At 62.1% G+C, this 19499-nt stretch overlaps 2 protein-coding genes across 2 annotated transcripts; both read right to left on the bottom strand.

The window, feature by feature from the left end:
* Positions 1-187: 187 nt before the first annotated feature.
* Positions 188-4083, bottom strand: Lcn6 (lipocalin 6). Its single transcript, XM_087183370.1, is given in 7 exon segments — positions 188-354; positions 1144-1551; positions 1728-1838; positions 2145-2208; positions 2711-2713; positions 3669-3815; positions 3991-4083. Coding segments are annotated over 7 exon segments (993 nt in total).
* A 7665-nt stretch (positions 4084-11748) lies between these two features.
* On the bottom strand, positions 11749-15331 carry LOC101720774 (epididymal-specific lipocalin-5-like). Its single transcript, XM_087183369.1, is given in 5 exon segments — positions 11749-12666; positions 12785-12889; positions 13031-13116; positions 13425-13483; positions 13486-15331. Coding segments are annotated over 5 exon segments (876 nt in total). The 5' UTR covers positions 13813-15331; the 3' UTR covers positions 11749-12367.
* Between the last annotated feature and the right edge of the window lie 4168 nt (positions 15332-19499).

Genomic DNA, 19499 nt, shown 5'->3' with positions numbered 1-19499 from the left:
GTGCCTCTCCCTGCAGAACTGGCCTGGCCCTCACTGGCTGCCATGGTCCCGGCCTGTGTGGAGGCCCTGGGGACAACACCCTCGTGTTCCTGGAGGCCACGCTGAGGCTCTGGTCCCCTGTGGCCCTCACTGCTGTGGGCCTGGGCTCACCCATGCCTCATGTATGCTGTCACAGCCCTGGGCCACCTCACCTGGCGGTGGCACCCCTGCCTCCATCCCAGCCCCCAGGTGAGAAGCAAAGGGCCGGGGGTCCCTGGCACTGCACAGCAGTATGCATGGGCACCACCAGGGGCGTGGGCACCACCAGGGGCCTGGGCGCAGACTTGGGGGGGGGTCTTCCCGAGGCCACAGTGCCTGAGCAGGTGCCAAGGGACAGTCAGGGAAGGACGTGTGTGCCTGAGCGTGCACATGTGTTCACACACGCAGGCGAGGCACACGTGTGCACAAACGCGCATACCCAGCCTCGAGGATGGCCTTCCAGGTGCACTCCCACCACCTCAGTGTGAGCTGCAGTTGGCCCCACCCACTTCCAGCCCAACTGTCCCCTTTTTGGGACCAGGAGGACCCACAGGCTCAGGCCCTTGGGGGTCCGCAGCCCTCAAGCCAGCAGCAGCCAGAGCCCAGGCAGAGGAGGCCGAGCTTGGGCGTAGGCAGCGGCCTCCTGCCAGGCCATGCGTGGTCCCTGTGACATCCAGCCACGGGTTCTGGAGGACACCAGGACTGGCCTGGTCCAGCGCCAGCCCACAGAGTGTCCTGCCCTGCACGGTCCTCCTCAGCGAGTCCCTGAGGGGGAGCAGCTCCATGGCCAGACCCAGAGTACCCAGGGAGAGAGGAGGCGCACCGCGTTCCCGGTCCCAGACCCGGCTCTGGGCTGACTTTTGCCTCCAGTGACGCCCGACCCTCCCTGCACGGCCTTCCAGCTCCTGGCCCGCTCCAGCGCTCACGTCGGGGCTTTAGTCTGGACGCAGGGGCAACTCTGCTGTGCAGTCTCTTTATTCCAAGCCCAGAGAGCTTGCAGGAGCAGCCAGCCCAACCCAGCTCCCAGGCGGCCCAGGACACTGCAGCACCTTCAACACCGTGGTCACTGGAAATGGGAGGGGCCCTGGGTACCAGCTCCCCTGTCCGGCGTCCACCCCACCCCACCTCCTTCACGGCAGCCACCACCCATGGGCTTGGCTGAGGGTCCCCCAGGCCCAGCCTCCCCCCAGGGAGCCAAGGTGGTGCAGAAGGAGGGTTCACCTGGAGGATCCTGTGTGCACAGGTGACTGGAAGGGAAGGGGAGGTGGCTCTGAGGACAGCGCCATGGCAGCCCCAGGGCCTGGCCTGCCCACAAGGCCTCCTGATGTGCCTCAGCCCTGCAGGCCTGACTTGGGGTGGGGTGGCTGATGCCAGGAAGTGGCCCCACCAGCCCCATCACAGCCCTGGGCATCAGAACCTCGGGGCACTCACAGTCCCTCTGTAGCTGGGCCTGCTGCTGGGACCAGAAGCCCAGGCCACTGCTCCACTTGCTGAAGACCCGCATGGCCTCCTCTCTGGCCATCTCTGTCCAACCTGGGGCAGGACAGGCGCTGAGAGCCCAAGCAGGTGGAGAGGGCCCTGCCTGGGGACAGTGTCCCAGAACCTTCTGAGGATGCCCCAGCACAGCAAGCCTCGGGGGACAGAGAACAGCCCTCGTCCAGCACGTCCAGCACTGGGGCCGTGGACAGTGCCCTCCAGCGCCCACTCACTGTACAACTCCACGGTGTTGAAGGCCTCCTCCCCGAACTCCAGCTGGGTGAAGATGATGGCGTAGTCTCTGAAGTTGGTGCCCAGCACCCGGTACTCCAGCAGGCCCAGAGCTGGAAAGCAGATGCCCCGGAGCTTGGCCTGCAGTGACAGGCTCAGCTGGGCCTCTCCTACCCCACCCTCAGCACCGGGGATGGGCTGGGGACCTCAGCTGGGCCCCCACGACATCTGGGTCATAGGCCCAAGGACCTCTCCCACCCTCAGGAGGGACACCACGCCCGATGAAGTCAGACCCTGTAGCTCAGGACTCAGAACAGCGGGCTCTGGCCCTGCCGACCAGGACCAGAGACGCCACGGGGCTGGACTCCTCCAGGGTCCCCGCCAGCCCCATCGGACGGCACTGGCGCCCTTGTACTCACAGGGGTTCTGGAACATCCATCCCGAGTCCTGCCTCTGCAGCTCCACAATGCTCTGGCTGCAGCCCTCCAGCCTAGAAATGCAGAGGGCCTGCCTAGCTCAGCGCCAGCCACCAGAGCACATGAGTGCTTAGGGATCCACTCCTGGCCAGTGGCCAGTGCCCAGGTGCCCGGAATCCCCACTCTGGGGACACAGCTGGGAAGCAACAGCGGCTTCCCTCAGCTCCCAGGGACTCAGAACACCAGACCCGTGTGAGCCCAGCGGCCACCCCGGGATTACCAGGGAAGTTAGGCCTCAGGCATCCCAGCTTTCAGCCCCGGAAGGGCCTTGTCAAGAAGACGGAGGGCACATCTTAAAGCAAGTAAGTAAAACAGACAAAAGGAACAGAACAGAGAGGCCAGACAGAAAGTCAAGTTAATAGAAAAGATACAACTCAACAAACCAGGCTAGGCCATCACTCGGTCGTGTGTTCTAGTCACGCTTCTCCCCAGAGTAAAACCCCAGCTACGTCAAAGACACTGTACCACATGCTCATAAAGACTCTGAGTTTTGAGCTGTGCCAAAGAACATCCTACTCAAAGGTAAACAAACAAAATCCAAGCCAAATCAACCACCAGATGCCCCTCACCCGCCCCGTGAGTCCCAACCCCGGCATGGGCCCTGCCTGCGTGCATCCCTGGGCTCCCGGGTGCCAAGCGTCCAGTGTGGGTGCTGGATTCCAGCAGCCCTGCCAGAGCTCACGCAGCCCCTGCTTCTGAGCCAACCCCGTGGCCCCTGTGGCCTCGCTTTGGTAGAAGCCACTGATGGGGAAGCCCCACCTGCACCCAAACCTGCAAGGCATGGCCAGGCGCGGCCAGGTGGACAGAGGGATACACCAGCTCCTTAGGGTACCTGGGGAGGAGGGTGGCACTGCGAGAAGGGGGCAGCACTGCGGGAAGGGGACAGTGCTCCCTTCCAGCCCCACATCTGCTTCAGTGGCCCGGGCCTCCCTGCACAGCCTCTCATCTGGCGGGAGATGCTGGCTGAGCCACCCCTGCCTGTGATGGGGCCCTGGCCTCTCCCACAGGAAGGGACACTGGTGCCAATGCCGCCAGCTCCCTCACTGCTGCCCCAGCACCCTGGGGCCTGCAGAGCATGTTGCCCATTGGTCAAAGTCAGCTGAGCCCAGTGGCCAGTGTGCCACGCAGCCTCGGTGACCTCATCCTGTGTAGTTCGTTCTACGCCTGAGCCAGGGCCCATGAGTCCACATGCAAAGCCCGCTTGGACTCGTGCCTCAGAAAGCACTCAGAGAGAAGAGGCCCCAGCAGCGATCGACAGCCCAGCTGACAAGGGCCAGGAAGCGGTGGGCCCGGCCCCCAGGGACACAGACGCAGAGGCGGGCAGAGGCAGGGCACAGGGTAGAGCCAGGGAGAAGGGATGGAAGGGCACAAGGTCAGGAGCAGGAGCGGGGCCCACAGGGCCTCAGGCTGAGAGGGCGGCACTGCCGCCGAGGAACCTGTGCCAGGCGTGGATTGGGCGCTGCCCACTCATCCGTGCGGAGACGACGGCAGCTTGAGCATACCGTCCGGGGCGAGCAACACCAGCAGCCCCTCCACGTTCCCCGTGTCCTTCTCCAGCGTGAAGCCCTTCTCTCTGGAGGCCACAGCGAGGACGTACCAGGGCCCCAGGAGCTGCTTGGAGGCCGGCAGCAGAGCGGTCTTGGCTGTCCTCCCCAGGGCATCCTCTCGGCTAGGGAGTCCCAGGCCCCTCGTGCAGCGCGGCCCCTGCCCCCCATGCTGGTCTGGCTTGGCCCTGGGGGACCCAGAAGCTGTGTGGCCTCCCGTGAGGGGCCTGGCACGCCAAGGCCACCCTGCTGCAGGGATCCAGTCTCCCCAGCCACACGGCCTGGGCCCTGGGCGTGGACATCAAAGCCAGGAGAGGGGTCAGCTGGGCCACCCCCATCCTGCCAGAGGTCCACGCTCCCCTCACCATGGCCAGGACCTGCCCTGCTCTGGCCAGGAACTGTTTATATGGCTCTGTCTGCCTCCACGTGGGTGGCCCCTGACCGCCAACACCAGCCTGGCTGCTCTTTGTTCAGGGTGAAGTGATCCATGGGGCCCTCATTATGCAGAGTGGCCCCGTGACCAGTCCACCCCACAGCAGGGCCGGGAGGGGCCCTGGGGATGCACAGAGCCCCACCAGGTGACCAGGCAGGCCCACCCTGCTCTCTCCACGTCCCCCCGACTGAAGTCCCCAGAAAGCATCCTACACCTGCCACCGCAGTCCCCTGCCCAGGCTGGCGCTGTCCCCCCGGGGCTGGGAAGTGCATCACCTCTGCAGGGTCAAGCCGGGGCCAAGCCAAGTCCACAGCCAGGTGCAGGCTGCTGAGGAACATAGGCCCATCCAGGAAGCTCACCCCGAGAGGTCTTCATTCCAGCCATTAAGCAGGCACATGGCCCCCAAATGTCTTTAAGATTCCCATGCCCTCCTGGCCTCCCACCCTCCTAGGCCTGCCGTAACCCCACAGCTGGTCCCTTGGCCAGACCATCCTGTTCCTTCCGCCCTCATGGACCTGCCCACTCTCTAGCCAGCTCCAGCCCTGTGTCCCAGCTCTCCCTGAGCCCTGGCCTGTCTGCACTCCCCAGACCCACAAGAGTCGTCTGCAACCTGGGCCTCCAACCCAGGTCATGGGAGGCCCGGCCAGGAAGCCTGGTAGGATCTGAGCCCACTAAGCTGAGGGAGGGGGCTGGGGTCTGTAGACCCTTCCCAGGCCTCAGCCCACACTAACCGCCCACTGGGCTTCAGCATCAGCAAGGACCCATGGAGCAGGTGAGGAGGCTGGGGGGGTGTGGCCCACACGAGGCTGCCTACACCCCTCGCAGGCTGTCCTGCTCCGACCCTGAGCCCACTTCAGGCCACACACATGACTCTTCACCAACAAGCAAGGCTGTGGCTGAGTCTGTGAGGGCCACGGCCAAGGGCGCTGGAACAGAACCAAGGGGCAGGCGGATCTCAGATCCAGAAGGTGGGTCAGCTGGGCCCAGACCCACAGAGACCCCACCCGCCGGCCCTGAGAGGGCTGCAGAGGCTGGTTCTCAGCAGAGCCACCAGGGAGCACTGTGGCCAAGCCCAGCACTGGGTGCCCAGCTGTGGGGACACAGGACCCTGGGGGGAAAAGCCAGGCCACTGACTCCAAGCTGCCAGGGGCATCGCCAGGTGGCCTGCATGGAACAAAGACCCCGATGTAGGGGAGAAGGTGCTGGGGCCTGTTGGTCCGGGCAAGTTCAGCTCCCTCCAGGGCCCTAAGGCAGGGCAGCTGCAGACATCAGGAGCTGGCAGTCCCTGATCCAGCCCCAGCCTCCTCGGCCCAAGTGTTGCTGGGCTCGGCGGCCTCCTGGACTGTCGCTAGGGATAACATCAGGCTTCAAGGCGTCTAATGAATGCGGCCCCTCCGGGTCCCACTGTGAGGAGCCAGGTGGCCTCCATGGTCAGCAGGTGGCCTGCAGCTGCCTGCTGACAGTCAAGGGTCTGGGCTCGGCCTCCATGGCTTGCTCCGGCCAGATCCAGCTCAGGGTCCTGTGCACGTCTCGGCTCCCAACTGGCTCCCACCCTCTGTCCCACTAGGGGCTCTGAGCCCGCAGTGTCCCCATGAGCAGCCCCGCCACTCCTGCTCCCGGCTGAAGGTCCTGCCCTCCCCTGCAGGTGTCCTCTTAGGGCCCCAGCTGGCGGGCCCTGCTTCCCTGGGGTCTCCGAGGACCCAGCAGTCACCAGCCTGGCGGGCACCTTGGGGCCTTGGGCTCCTCCTCAGGAAGCGGGGGTGGGGCAGGACAAGCCCTGCCCTCAGTGGCCATGACTGCGGCTGCAGCTGGTCCCTCTGTCCCCATGGCTGCTCGCAACACCAGCTGCCTTGCATTCCATCGTGCCTCTGACCACACCCTGGGCTCTCTGTGCCCAGCCAGGGACGGAAGAGGCCGCTCACCCTCCCGCAGGGATGCACCAGCTTCGGGATGGGACCGCGCCACGGCTTCCTGTCCACCCAGCCCCATCCCTGTGGTGGCCACATGCTGTCCGCAGGGTGCCAGGCAGCCAGCACCCCTCCAGCACAGGGGCGGGTGTGGAGAGGCTGCCCACCCCCAAGACAGCAGTGTGCACTGCCGCCTGTCCAGGGGCCACACGCTTCTGTCGGCCAAGGGAACCGAGGGCAGACAGACACCATCCAGGCCCATGGCTGCACCCCCACTGCTGTGGGCCAGAGCCTGCACCCCAGAGCTCACGCTGAAGCCCTCATCCTGGGAGGAAGGTATGAGAGGTAGTCAGCCTCGGGTGAGGGTGTTCGGCTGGGGCTCCCACAGGGGGGTCAATGCCTAAAAAGAACAGATAGGAAGGATCTGCGCCCCAAAGCAGACAGACAACCATATCACCCCCAAAAATGCCATCCATTAAGGAAAATTTACAGCCAAGCACAGTGGCGCATACCTATGATCCCAGCACTCTGGGAGGCTGAGGCAGGAGGCTCACAAGTTTAAGCTCACCCTGAGCAGCTTAGCAACTTTACAAAAGCTTGTCTCAAAAAATACACAAATAAATAAGGATGGGATGCAGCTCAGCATGAAGGCCCCAGTTCAATGAGAAAGAAAAAGAAAGGTTATACCCACACAGTACTAGATGCACATAAATTAGGAATCGTAAACCACTAGCTGCCAACCCTGTTCATGAAGTGGAAAAAGTCATCTTTACGTTTTCTTAGCTTCTACGAAAAGAAACAAAATAAGAATTTAAAACACTTTGCCTGATAAAAATGGGCCCACTCCCAAAAAAGGAGAAGAAGAAAACTGTAATAAGACTCCAAATGGAGTCAAACATACTAAGGCAAATATTCAAGGGTATTAAAAGAAAATCTCGAATGAGGAGTGTTTTAAAGGTAGCAGAAGAAACAAGTACCAATAGGAGTGAAATGAGTTGCTGTGCTCAGAAAGAACTGGGTACTGGACATTAAAGGTAAAGGAGAATCCCCTGGCTCCCCAGGTAAAATGACCAAGGTCAGCTCAAGGTGAGAGACCTGAGCTGGACACAAGCGGGCCAGGCGGGCAGGACCCCAGGAGCAGGGCCCACACCCCTGACCGAGAGGGAGGCCAGGGGTGAGCACGAGGAGGCTGGTGTGTGAGGAGGCCATGCATGTGATCACCTCTGGTAAACAGGGAGCAGAACGCACACAAACTGGTCACCTACACAGCTCCAAAGAAAGCACCTGCACCCTTCTTAAAGGAGAAATTCCCCAAGCAACCTTCAAATTGGAGGCTCCCGATGGCCAGGGTGGACACCTCCCAGAGCAAGCTCAGCTTCCAAAGGGGCAGGACCAGAGCCTGGCTCCAGTGGGGCTGGCTGCGTCCACTGTGGGCCCTGGGAGGTCGAAGACATTCACCAAGGGCTTGGTCCTCCCTGATCTCTGCCACCTGGGGGTGGCGTCCGGCTGCTTCTCCAGCACCAGGGCGGGGCCGCAGGAGTGGAGAGGGAGCCCCTGTGACACTGAGTCGCTTCCTGTGGGAGCAGCCCCGAGAGTGGCCACAGGAAACCTGAACGATGTTGGGAGGACACTGGGGCAGGCTGTCCCTGTCCTTCCTCAGGGGACCACGGGGGAGCACGGGGAGGCGGGAGGGGCACGACAGCTTCACCAGCAAGCGGGGAGGCAGGCGCTTTTCAGCTGGCTCCACTTCACCCCACCCTGCCATCCACGTCCACTCCCTGCTGTTGGGCTGCAAGCTGCAGCAGTCACTGTGGGGAGACCAGCAGCTGCGCCAAAGCCACACAACCATGTCCCTCTGATCCAGCACCCCCACCTCCGGGAAAGATGCACAGTGCTTTTGTGCCACTTTTCCTGTCTGTGGAACCCACCAGGGCCCCCTTCTGACCCACACAGAGAAGCAGCGCCAAGGACTGCGTCCCACCCCGTCCACTGGAGCACCCATGTGGCCCGGGGGAGCAGGGAGGCGGTGCAACAAGGACTGGGCTGGGGATCCAAACCCCAAGGCACAGAAAGCGGGTGGATGGAAAGCCAGAGAAGCGCCTGCACGCTGCTGCATGATTCGGCAGAAAGGGGCCGGGGGTTTAGCTCAGTGGTTTCGCTCCCTGCTGCGCAAGCACAAGGACCTGAGTTCGATCCCCGGCACCAAAAAACATAAAATAAATAACAAATACATGGCATAGCCCAGTAAAGGAGGAGGTAACTTTCCAGCAGTGTTTTTCTCTGTATCCTCAGGGAGAACAAAGGAACTGAAGCAAGCTCAGGGCTGCAGCTGGCAGGTGGGTTCCACAGCACTGGGGAGTGGTGCTTGCTGGGCACGTGCTCTGGGACCATGGGTGTCTCAGTGTGGAAAAGCAGGCCATAAACCAGAAATCCAGAAAGGGGAAAGGAAGTGGGCCTGTGGTGTTAGGCAGGAGTCACAGGTGTCCACATGAGCTGTGGTTTGGGTACCGATGGGACAAGAGGAAGGAAGGGAGAGACCCGCCCCAGGCCGTGTCACTGAGAAGGGCTAGACATGATCCAGCCCTAATGAAGGAAAGCCCAGTGCGCCTGGCATGGTTTCCTGATACCATTCCATGTGAAAAGGAACCAGGACTCCTTGAAGAAATTACTCTTACACTGTGTCACAGAAAACACAGAAGAGCTTGGGGTCTTTTTTGGTGCCAGAGCAAAATGTGCTCCAGAAATCAGGCCAATGTGGCCAAAAATGTAGCGACAAAAGGATCAAAATTCTCAGTACCCAGACTTCTCTGCTGACAGATGCTGCCCGCCCTCACATCCTGCGCAGCCCTGAGGCCCTGCACTGACACTGACCAGAAACAGCACAAGATAAAAGCCAGCACAAAACCAGTCTCCTCCCAATGAACGAACGCCCCATCCTTCCAGAAAAGGTGGAAACATACAGACCTCCTTAGCTAAGTCTGAAGGGCCTTTCAATGAGGCCCTGGTGAGGACACTACTGTTTGCTATTCTGGTGTACAACTTTAGAAATGGTAAATGTGTTCCTGAAGGACCAAAAGGCAGACATCCCGGGAGAAACATCCCTGTCCCTTGGGCCTCTGCGAGGCTCTCAGCCCTTCACGTGCCCCCTTCAGACTGGGGCTATGACATGCTTTGTCCTCAGCTTCATGGACACCTTCTTTTTCCTTGTCATTTGTTACTAAATTCATTTTTTAAATTTTCATTTCATTCATTATACTTTTCAGTTCTACAATTTCCATTTTTCATAGTTCCCATTTCTTTGCTGAATTTCCCTCTCTGCTCAAGGTTTGCTAAGGGAGACACTTTCCCGTGTCTTCCGTCCCTTATAATCGCTCACTCTGACTACAATTTCTCTCTTAGAAACCTGCCCACTGTCCCACTTCACAGTGAACCCTGATACAAATAAACCCGTGCCTCATCGAATCCTTGGCTGTTGCTAAATTCTTTTACCACCGTGTCATTGGCCCTCCATCTGACATAGCAAAGAATAATCCACGCACGCCATCTTGAAAACTGAGAAGATTGGACGGATCTGAGTGTCAAGATAAATGACAAGAGTAGAGGACCCGCAGGAGGACCCGAGGATTCCTAAGTCCAGGCCAATAGGAATGAGCGGCTGCATGGGGAAAGGGAGACTCGACCTCTCAGATCCACTCAGCCACCACTCCTGGGGCCCAGGAGTAGAGCCCTGTACATCTGAGTCCCACCTACCACCGCCTCCAGGGGCCTGAAGAGCAGCCCCGTGTCCTCCCATTGCACCAAAGACATGCAAGGGATCAATGCTGTCCACTTTCATTGTCTAAAACTACCTTAAGAGGCTAGGGGTGTAGCTCAGGAGTAGAGCACAAGGCCCCGAGTTTGATCCTAGTATCTCAAATAAATAAATGACTGTGGGGCTGGGGATTTAGCTCAGTGGTTTCGCCACCTGCTGCGCAAGCGCAAGGACCCGAGTTCAATCCCCGGTACCAAAAACATAAATAAATAAATAACCTGTGCTTTCCTCCCATTTTTAAAGATTGTTTTCCCTAGAAATAGAAATCCAAGCTGATTTTTTCTTCCAGCAATTTAAAGATGCCCTTCCACCATCTCCAGCTTCCGCAGTCTGCCACGAGCAGTCATCCAGCTGCCCCATCTGTGTCCAATCTGCAGAGCCCTTAAAATTGTCCCCAAATCACTGGTTTGGGATATGCTGACTGTTATGTCCCTCGGTGTGGTTTTCTGGATTTTTTCTTTGTTTTACCGCACTTACATTTCCGTGAACTTCTGGGGTCTCTGAGTTGATGTTTTTATCAAGTCGGGGATATTTTGTGAAGCAGGGAGATAATGAGACTTGGAGAGAATGAACCACGAGTCCTCCATCCCGGCCTCTCAGGCTCATACTGTCAAAGTCCTGACCCTCTGTATCACTGTATTTAGGATGAGGGCCCTCAGGAGGTGACAGCCGTCTGGTGAAGTCAGAGGGTGAGGCCCTCACTCATAGGGCTGTGTCCTGGCAGGGCAGACAGGAGACCACCCAGAGCACTCTCAGCCCCATCGCACCCTGACCCCGTGTGCAGATGGTAAGCAGGCGGGCGTCCACAGCCGGAAGAGACCCCTCACCAGAACTGAATTTCCAGCCTCTTGATCTTGGACCCGAGCCTGCAGAACGGTTTGGAATAGAATCTCTACTAAGGCCCAGTCTGTATTGCTATGTGCGGTCACAGGCTAAGCCCTTTGACCTTGAGCTTGGAGCAAGTGCTGGCGAGATGACCCCAGGAAACACGTTGCTCCCCAAGACCCCAACAGGCCAAGACTCGGGCACTGAAGGTCTGTCCCTGGGGACCCTGTGGAGCACGGTCCCAGAATGAAGGTGCACCTGGGTGTGGCCTTGCTCCTGGCAGGGCCTTTCTGAGGTCCTGGCAGGTCCTGGGGGTCAGTGGGTCTGTCCACTCTCCAGGGGTGGACCCTACCGCCCAGCACTGCTCAACCCCAAGCACCACCCTCCTGCCTCCTCCTCGAGGCAGCTGTCCCTGCACATGAGGGGACAGGCTGACCCCAGAGCCCTGCACTGAGAGCACCCCACGTCCCCTGCCTTGCTGATCTCCAGCCTCAGCACCACACCAACTGGTGACAAGAAGCAGGCAATCAGAGAGTGACAGCACCAAGTTCCGGGGTGTGCGAGTGTGATTCGGACCCAGACTCCATGACTGGCTAGGCGGAAGGGTCAGGGCTGGGCGAGAGGGGACCAGGCAGAGGCCAGGAAAGTCCCCCACCTCCAGGAGGGCCTGGGACACGCGGCTGTGGGGTTGGAGCTCCAGGCAACACCAAGCCATGGGAGAACCCAGGAGGAGCGAGTGGTCCCCCTTCATTTCCAAGGCCGTGGAGACTGCATGGGAGTCTGGCTCTCAGCTCTGCTCATGTGCGGCCTAGCCTGGGGCTGCCCAGGGTGAGAACGATGCTGGGGACCCACAGTCCGAAGGCAGCAGGGCTGGGAGGAACCGCTGGAGACAAGTGAGCACAGCCCTCACAGGTCAGCCACAGCCAACACGCCGCTGTCTCTACCTGGGGCAGACAGGGGCCCCTGGCACTCACCGGCCACCCTCACCCGCCCCCAGGAAGGACACTTGGGCAGCAAGTGTGGCAGCGGGTTTTATTGAGGGCAGGTGCAGGTGGCCCCTCAGGGAGGCCAGGAGAGGCAGGGCGGGCAGCTCTGCTCGGGGCCTGGGCAGGGGCTGCTCTAAATCAGCCGCTCCACTCAGAAGGGTGGTGCTCAGGGCTCTGCGTGGCCTCAGGGTCCAGGGGCAGGGAGCCTCCCCTTCTTCCGTCTCCCACCCAGCTCAGTACCCACATTCCCCAGGGCCCACCTGACAGCCTGGGTCTTCCAAAGCATGAAAGAGACGCATCTCTGGAGCTGGCCTCAGTGCTCTTGGGTGTCCTGATCAGGGGACTGGGACAGTCCTCCCACCCATCGCTGGGCCCAGAGCCTCTGGGACTGTCAGGGCTGCTGGGACCAGGGGCTGCAGGTGAGGACGCAGGCGCACCTCCCTTCGGAGAGGGCATCGTGAGAGGCCGGCAGGAGGCTGTCACACCCAGCAGGGAGCCCAGCCCTGCTGCTGTGGCCAAAGGAGCAGCTGGCCCGGAGGGGACACCAGAACCCTCTTGATCTTAAGGACCTCAAAGCTGCCTGGTTCTGAGCTTGGATCTGCCTGCTAGGGGGTGTGGCTGAACATCCTGCCCAGCTGCCTGGCAGACCCCAGACCCCTCTCAGCTTAGCTCCTTCCTGTCTGTTGGGAAGGACAGAGCGGACAGAGCCCCTTCCCCAGGGCACCCGTGCACCCTGGACTCAGGAATGGGGGACTCACCTGCAGCGCCTCCACACAGGCCGCTGAGGACAAAACAAAGGGGCCACGTGCAGGGAAGGGCAAGGCAGGCCTGACCCTGGGGTGACAGCCACTCACTGTCATGCTGGCCCAGGTGGAAGTCTGGCTCCTGGAACCCATGCTCCTGGGCTACCTCACGGAACTTCTGCAGGGCGCTCTGCTTGTGGTCCAGGCTCCGGCCTGTGAGTGAGAGTCAAGGCTGGGCCTTGGGGACAGCCACACATCCTCAAGGATGCCCCTCGCAGCACCGGGGCCCCACAGCAAGGCTTGGCACCGCCAGACGAGCCCAGCCTGGGCTCACAGTAAAGCTTCCTGACACGATGGCTGGCGCCGCCTGCCGTGGAGAGGATGTCCATGATGGTGTAGGTCTCGTAGTCTGTGCTCAGGGCCTGGGCCTCTCTGCTTCCTGGGGGTCGAGACGAATACCAAGCATCCCTGGGGTCTAAGAGCGCACTCACAGCGGGTACACACACACACACACACACACACGCCCACGTGAGCACCAACACACGGGCACCCACACACCAGCAAGGCCTGGAGACAGCACCTTCACCACCCTCTCTGGTGATCGTGGCTGTCCCTGGAACGACCTTCTTGGGGGCTATGCTCTTCTCCACCATGCAGCGGCCCTCACTGGAAGAGCAGGACACGCTGCTGAGCGGATGCCCCTGGGCACCAGGCCCGGGCTCTGCACCCAGAGAGCAAGCCTGCAGCGGGCAGACACTGATGGAAGGCTTCGCGATGCCACGCACACAGCACAGCCAGGCAGGACCCAGGCACTGAGGGCCCCCAGGGGACCAGGCTGAGTCCCGGCCAGGGGCCTCCCTGGGAGGCCTTCACGCCTCGTCCCACTCACTGAGGCACACTCGGGACGAAGGACCCCGGGGCAACAGACACCACCAGGCACCCCGCTGTCCCCCATCTGGCCTGGCCCCACTCACTAATAGGTGGCAGTCAGGGCCAGGGGCCCATCTTCCAGCTGGAGCGGCACACCCCTCATCCTCTCCACCTTGGGGGCTCGCCGCAGGCACCCGCCTTGACGGCGAAGGTGATCTCATACCACTGGCCTGCAGACTGGGCACGGGAGAGGAAAGGAGCTGCCCGGGTGCCCCAGCCGACCCCTTGCCAGGGCCGCAGCAGCAGCATGGAACATGCCAGGGACAAGAGGGCACCCCAGGCAGGGCCAACCCCACAGGGCAGCGCCGAGCTCAGCCCAGGACCCACACCCACCTTGGAGGAGTCAAAGTCCTTTGTCGCCGTGGCCTCCTCTGAGGCGGCCGGCAGCCCCAGGCACAGCCCCAGCAGGGCCAGGAGTGCACTGCCCCACATGGGCCACAGGCAGGCACGGGCCAGCTCTGCCAAGTGCTTGGGTCATGGCCAGGGCGACAGCTCTGCCTCTGCATCCGGGCGTGGGCGCTCACAGGGCACAGGCTGGCTCTCCTGGGTCAGCTGGCAGCATGCGGTGGACCTGCTGGGGCAGCCCGCCCACCCCCGCACTGTGCTCCCCAGTAACCCCACTGCTCGTCCAGCTGGGCAGGGGGACTGTGACCCAAGTAAGACCCCTCAGGCCCAGGACGTGGACACGGAGCATGTGGGGCTGCTGGGCACACACTGGCCAACCTGCAGGCAGCCCAGGCGCCAGGGCTCCAGGGCACAATGCATGGCTGCCCAGCCCTTTGTGTGTCAGAGCAGCAAGGAGTGGGCTGGACCCTGGAACCGAGCCCCCGGTGCCCTGCCCGATACTCTGAATGAAGCAGCCTCTCAGTCAGCTGAGGGCAGGGCTCGTGCCCGCCCCTCTCCTGCCATCTCTCCCCTCGCCACAGGATCTGGAACGGCCACCCCCAGCGGCCGTGGAGCACTGGCTCCAAGCTGCAGGACACCTGCCCGGTCCACGCAGCAAAGGGGCAGCACTCATGACCCCTGCCCCCGGGTGACAGGCCAGGCCCTGACCTTGCCGGGCACAGATCAAGAGAGGGGGACTTGCCGGCACCCCACAGGGAGTGTGGTGAGAAAATGGGGGAGAGACAGAGACAGAGACAGAGACAGAGACAGAGACAGAGACGACTGACCGGCAGCCAGGGGAAGTGGACGGTGACTGGGCTTGGCAGCCACAGCCCCAGTCTGCCCCTGGCTGATTCAGGCCAGGCCGGGGCTCCCTGGCTGACCTAGGACCCAGCACTGGCTGCCCAGGCCTGGTGGCGGAGCAGCAGCGAGGGTCAGGACCTGCTGCCCCTGGCCGTCCACACCCGCGCCCGGGCAGGCTCCCGGCCCCCACCCAGCAGCCTCACCATGCACGCTGTCCTGTCTTGGGGAGTTGATCTGAGAATTGCGCTTTGTGTGTGGCCTTCAAAGGCATCGGAGCAGTGCAGGGCTGGGCCTGGGGGGGCGTGGACGGTGCCCCCATCATGGGCCCTGTGGGGTGCACACCGGCGACCCCAGGCCGAGAGAGCAGAGGGTGGACAGGAATCTGTGCTGCGCCTTCTGACAAAGGACCTGCATTCACCTTCGGGTGCTGCCATCTCTGCAGCCAACCTGTCCGGGCCACTTGCGTGCTGGGCCATCTCCAGACACAGCGCGGGGGCCCAGGAATGGCTCTCGTCGGGGCCCTCGGGGCAAGCGTCCCCCGGCCTCACTTGCCCACCTGTCTGGTAGGGATGAGGCGCTCTGGGGCCCTGGGGATGAGAGGGCGGCACAGGGGACACTGGCCCGTGCTGGGCTTCAGCTCCACCCAGCCAGGTCCGTGCAGCCCTGCACCTCCCATGAGGGCACAGCCTCCACCCCTGCTGCCAAGAGAGAGGACAATGCAAGGTCACAGCCGCTAAAGGAGCAGGGCTGGAGGCCCTGGGGACAGGAGCCCAGGGCCACAGTCGCCATCTGGGGTAGAGAGGTCCCCCCTGCCACCCCACCTGCCACCCTTGGCCCTGCCCCCAGGAAGGACACAGGCACAGGTGTGGCAGTGGGCTTTATTTGGGGGCAGGGGCAGGTGGCCCCTCAGGTGGGACAGGAGAGGCAGGTGAGCAGATGCAGCTCGGGGCCCAGGCAGGAGTCACTCTAAATCAGCCGCTGAACACAGAAGGGCGGTGCCCAGGGCCCTGGGTGACCTCGGGGCCCAGGGACACAGGTTAGAGCCACAGCTGGGGGACTGGGGGCCTTGCTGCCTGGCTTTGGAAAAGCACCCGGCCCCCTGCGAAGTGGGGTGACAGTGCCAACCTCTAGGGCTGGGCTGAGACAAAATGGGATCATGCTGGTGGTGGGTCAGCACAGTGCTGGGCACAGGGAGCCTGAGCCAGTAACCATGGCCCCAAGCCCCCACCGCAGCAGGACCTGAAGGGCAGAGCCACTGGCAGCCCCACAAGGGGACAGGCATCAGGGGACAGAGACAGTCCTCCCACCCAGGGCAGGATCTGGAGCCTCGGGGACCATCAGGGCTGTGTGGGGTGGGGGCTGCAGGCAGAGGACACAAGCTCACCTCCTTCAGGAGCTCGGCGCACCTCCCTGCGGACAGGGGGGCGTCTCACCCAGCAGGGAGCCCCGGGCCTGAACTTACCGTGCTGGGCCACCAGGTAAAGGCCTGTGTCCACTGTCAGCTCCCGGAACTTCCTGAAGCCCGGCTCATCCTCATCCTCCAGACCCCGAGCTACAGGCACAGGGACCTGCTGGGCAGGCCTGGGGTGGCGCAGAGCAAAGCGCCCCCCCACACCCCCGAGCTTACTGAGGTACTTGAGCATGGGGACATCCTTGCCCCGCCACACCAGGGACACCCGCAGGATGGCATAGTGCTTGTAGTCCGTGTCCAGCATGTGCATTTCCCTGTGGCCTTGGGGCAGCGGTGGGGTCGGGGACGTGTGCCACACAGCACCCCGGTGGGGGGTGACCTGAGGCTGGGCTGTGGGGCCTGATGCCACCCCCTCCCTGTCCCAGGCCCGGGAGCAGCCCTGAAGGGTGATGCTGCGGTGGGGGCCCTGAGGAGCCAGGGCTCAGGGCACAGCACGGCCGGTTGGGGACAGGGCTGCAGCCACAGGGAGCTGCACTCACCGGGAAAAGCAAATCTCCCTGCGCTGCCTCCTTCTGAGCCCACTGTTGTTTCTGTCTCACGGCTCCCTCAGCTGAAAGGTGGCACCGTGCTCCTTAGGAACCTGCCAGCCTGCGCCCCACTGCTGGCCCGGTCCCGCCTCCCCAGGGAGACCAGCTTCCTGGGCTCCTCCTGGTGAGGGCCGAGGGGGTGGAGCAGCCCCTCTTTCCTCTCCTACACATTTCAGGGGCTTCGTCTAACCCGCCTCGGCTCGTGATAGGGAGAAAATGCAGATCTGGGCGCCGGGGAGTCAGGGGCCGATCCCACGGCAGGCCCAGGCCTCTCACTGGTTAAACACGACCTTCACAGTCAGGTTGCTCCCGCTCACGGTGCGGAACACCCCCTCTATCCTCTTCCGGGTCTTCAGCACCAGGTTCTGGTCGGAGGCCACACCAGCTTCCCGCCAGAATCCTCCAATCTGGACAGAAGAGCTGGAGCTGTCTGAAGCTTGGGACACTCAGCGGAGACCCTGTCTCTGGGCCCCGGGGGCAGCTCAGGGACCCCTGGGCAGGGGGCTGGGGGCTCTGAGAGGCCAGCAGATGGACACAAGTCTTGGCAACAAGGCAGCAAGATGTCCCGGAAGTTGCCAGGTGTGGTGGCGCACACCTGTAATCCCAGCACTCAGGAGGCTGAGGAAGGAGGATCCCTTCAAGTTCAAGGGCAGCCTGAGTGACACAGTGAGACCCTGGCTCAAAAAAGAGAAGTCCCAGAAGCTACTTCTCCACCTGTGTCACCCTTAGGCGATCGGACGGCAGTGCCCTTCTCTGCCCAGGAAGCTGAACTCTGCTGCTTTCTGGCAGGGCAGGAGGAGGACCCAACAGAGAATAGTGTGAAAACCACCAGGGCAAGAGGCTAGGGTGTCACAGTCCGAGCCTGGCCTGGTGGTCCTGCTCTGCGGCCTCTCCAGGCCAGGCCCAACTCCATGTCAGGATCTGCCTGACCCCAGGACTTCACTAGAACCCTTGAATCTGCTGCCCCAGCTCCATCCCCTCGGAGCTGTCAAAGAGCACTCCGGAAGGAGGAGAAGCAGACTGGAAACATCTCGGGGACCCACCCATCCAAGGTGGGGGGGACCTCGCAGGACCCCAGCCCTGAGAAACCCCGCAGAGGGGCCTAGCTGAGGACTCTGCCACCCACATGGCACCTTGGACCCCTGAGGCCCTGGGTCCCTGAGCAGCGAGCCCGCTGGCCAGGGTGGGAGGGAAGGACACTGGAGTGGCCAGGACCCCCCAAGGCAGCGTGAGCCCTGGACAAGAAGAAATCACCTTCTGCTGGTCCAAGACCTCCAGGGCCCACCCGGCGGGCAGCACCCCGAGGACGCCCAGGATGGCGCTCAGCAGCCTGCCCAACATCGCGCCCGGATCCCCTCGCCCACAGTGCCTGCCGGGGTTTATACTGGAGAGCAGGCCGGCATGTGCAGCCACCCGGAGAGGCGCCCTGGTCACCCTGGCCACCACCTGCCCTGAGACGCCCAGTGTTCCTGCATGAGGGCCACCTGGCCAGTGACACTCACGACCCCGAGTTGGCAGAGGCCACAGCGTGAGGACAGAGGTGGACACTGCCATGCGGCCATCGGGGGAATGGGAGGCGGCCCCATCCACTGCAGGGGACAGAGGCCGTGGCTCTCCTGTCCACCAGGGCCCACCGTGAGGGCCGGGCTCAGCCCTGACCTGCAGCCTCCTGCAGCCGGAGCGCACCGGGCCACAGCCCCCTGGCTGGCCTCGGTTCTCCCCTCCTCCCAGCGGGCTCCCCAGAAGCAACATCACTGCACTTTCTGGCGACCCCAGGACCAGCTGTGTGATTCGGGGACCAGCAAAGATAGAAATGCAGGGGAGCCCACGCCCTGGTCCCCACTCTGTCCCTTACTGGGAGGCGTGACAGACCCCAAGAGAAGGAACTCAGGCCTCCAGGCAACAGCCCTGGCCCTGCCACCTGCAGCGTGACACAGGCAGGCTGCTCTACCCCAGTTTCCCCACAAGTAACAGTGCTGAATTTCTGGACGGTGACAGGTCCTGCCTGGACCCCTCCCTGATGCCCTGCACTCCCGGGACCACCTCTACCCCACACTCTGACCCCCACACTCTGTCCAGCGAGATCACTTTGGCTATGGTCAGGCCACAGATTTTTCTTTTTAAGGCAAACTTTTTATTTTCAAAAACAACTTTATCTGTGACACATATTTTTTAGAAGCCCTATGGAAATAAACTGAAAAAATAAAGAACATTCTCCTTCTATCTTCCCATTCCCGCTCCCTCCAAATGAAAGGGAAAGAGGCCAAGTGTGGCTGTGGGCCCCTCCTCCCAGTGGCTGGGAGGCTCTGGCACTGGTGCCATGAGGCCGTGGTCACCTTGGGTCCAGGGCTCCAGCTCACCAGCCTCCCATAGCAGAGTGTGCAGGACCCGGTCCTGGGGGGGCAGCCTTCCCACCTTGGGCCTGGCCTGCTCAAGGGCAGGGACTCAGCTGCTGTGGGGTGGGGAACAAGTCAGGCCAGGCCAGAGCTAGCTGTCACACTGGGGACCGGGGGGGCCCCCCAAAGAGCTGGGAAGGGGTAACGGGACAGACTGACCCTGGCCGCAGGGGCTGCAGGGACAGGGCCTGGCAGGGGTCTGGAAGTGGCATGTGGGCAGCTGGTTGTCTGGGTGCCAGGGCATCTGATTGCTTCCGCTCCTGCCCTAGGAGGGCACAGACGCTGAGGAGCAATGGACCAGAACCCCCAGCAGCTTCCTGCACCCCCACACCTGGCCCTTTGAAGTGTGGGTACTGGAACTATCCGCAGAACTGGGGCACAGCTTCGGGGAGAGGACCACCCACATCTCATGTCCTGAGACAGCATAAACCCGCACGTCAGAGCCTGATCCCTGGGCTTGAACTGGCCATGGACCTCCAACAACCTGCTCAGCCTTTCTGTGCCTCTGCATCCCAGCGCTGAGGAGGAAAGATGGGA

The sequence above is a fragment of the Heterocephalus glaber genome, unplaced genomic scaffold (genome assembly GCF_053883595.1).
Source record: "Heterocephalus glaber isolate CG9 unplaced genomic scaffold, H.glaber_assembly_v1.0 deba00001479, whole genome shotgun sequence".
NCBI lineage: Eukaryota > Metazoa > Chordata > Mammalia > Rodentia > Bathyergidae > Heterocephalus > Heterocephalus glaber.
This window is presented reverse-complemented; position numbering and strand designations above follow the sequence as displayed.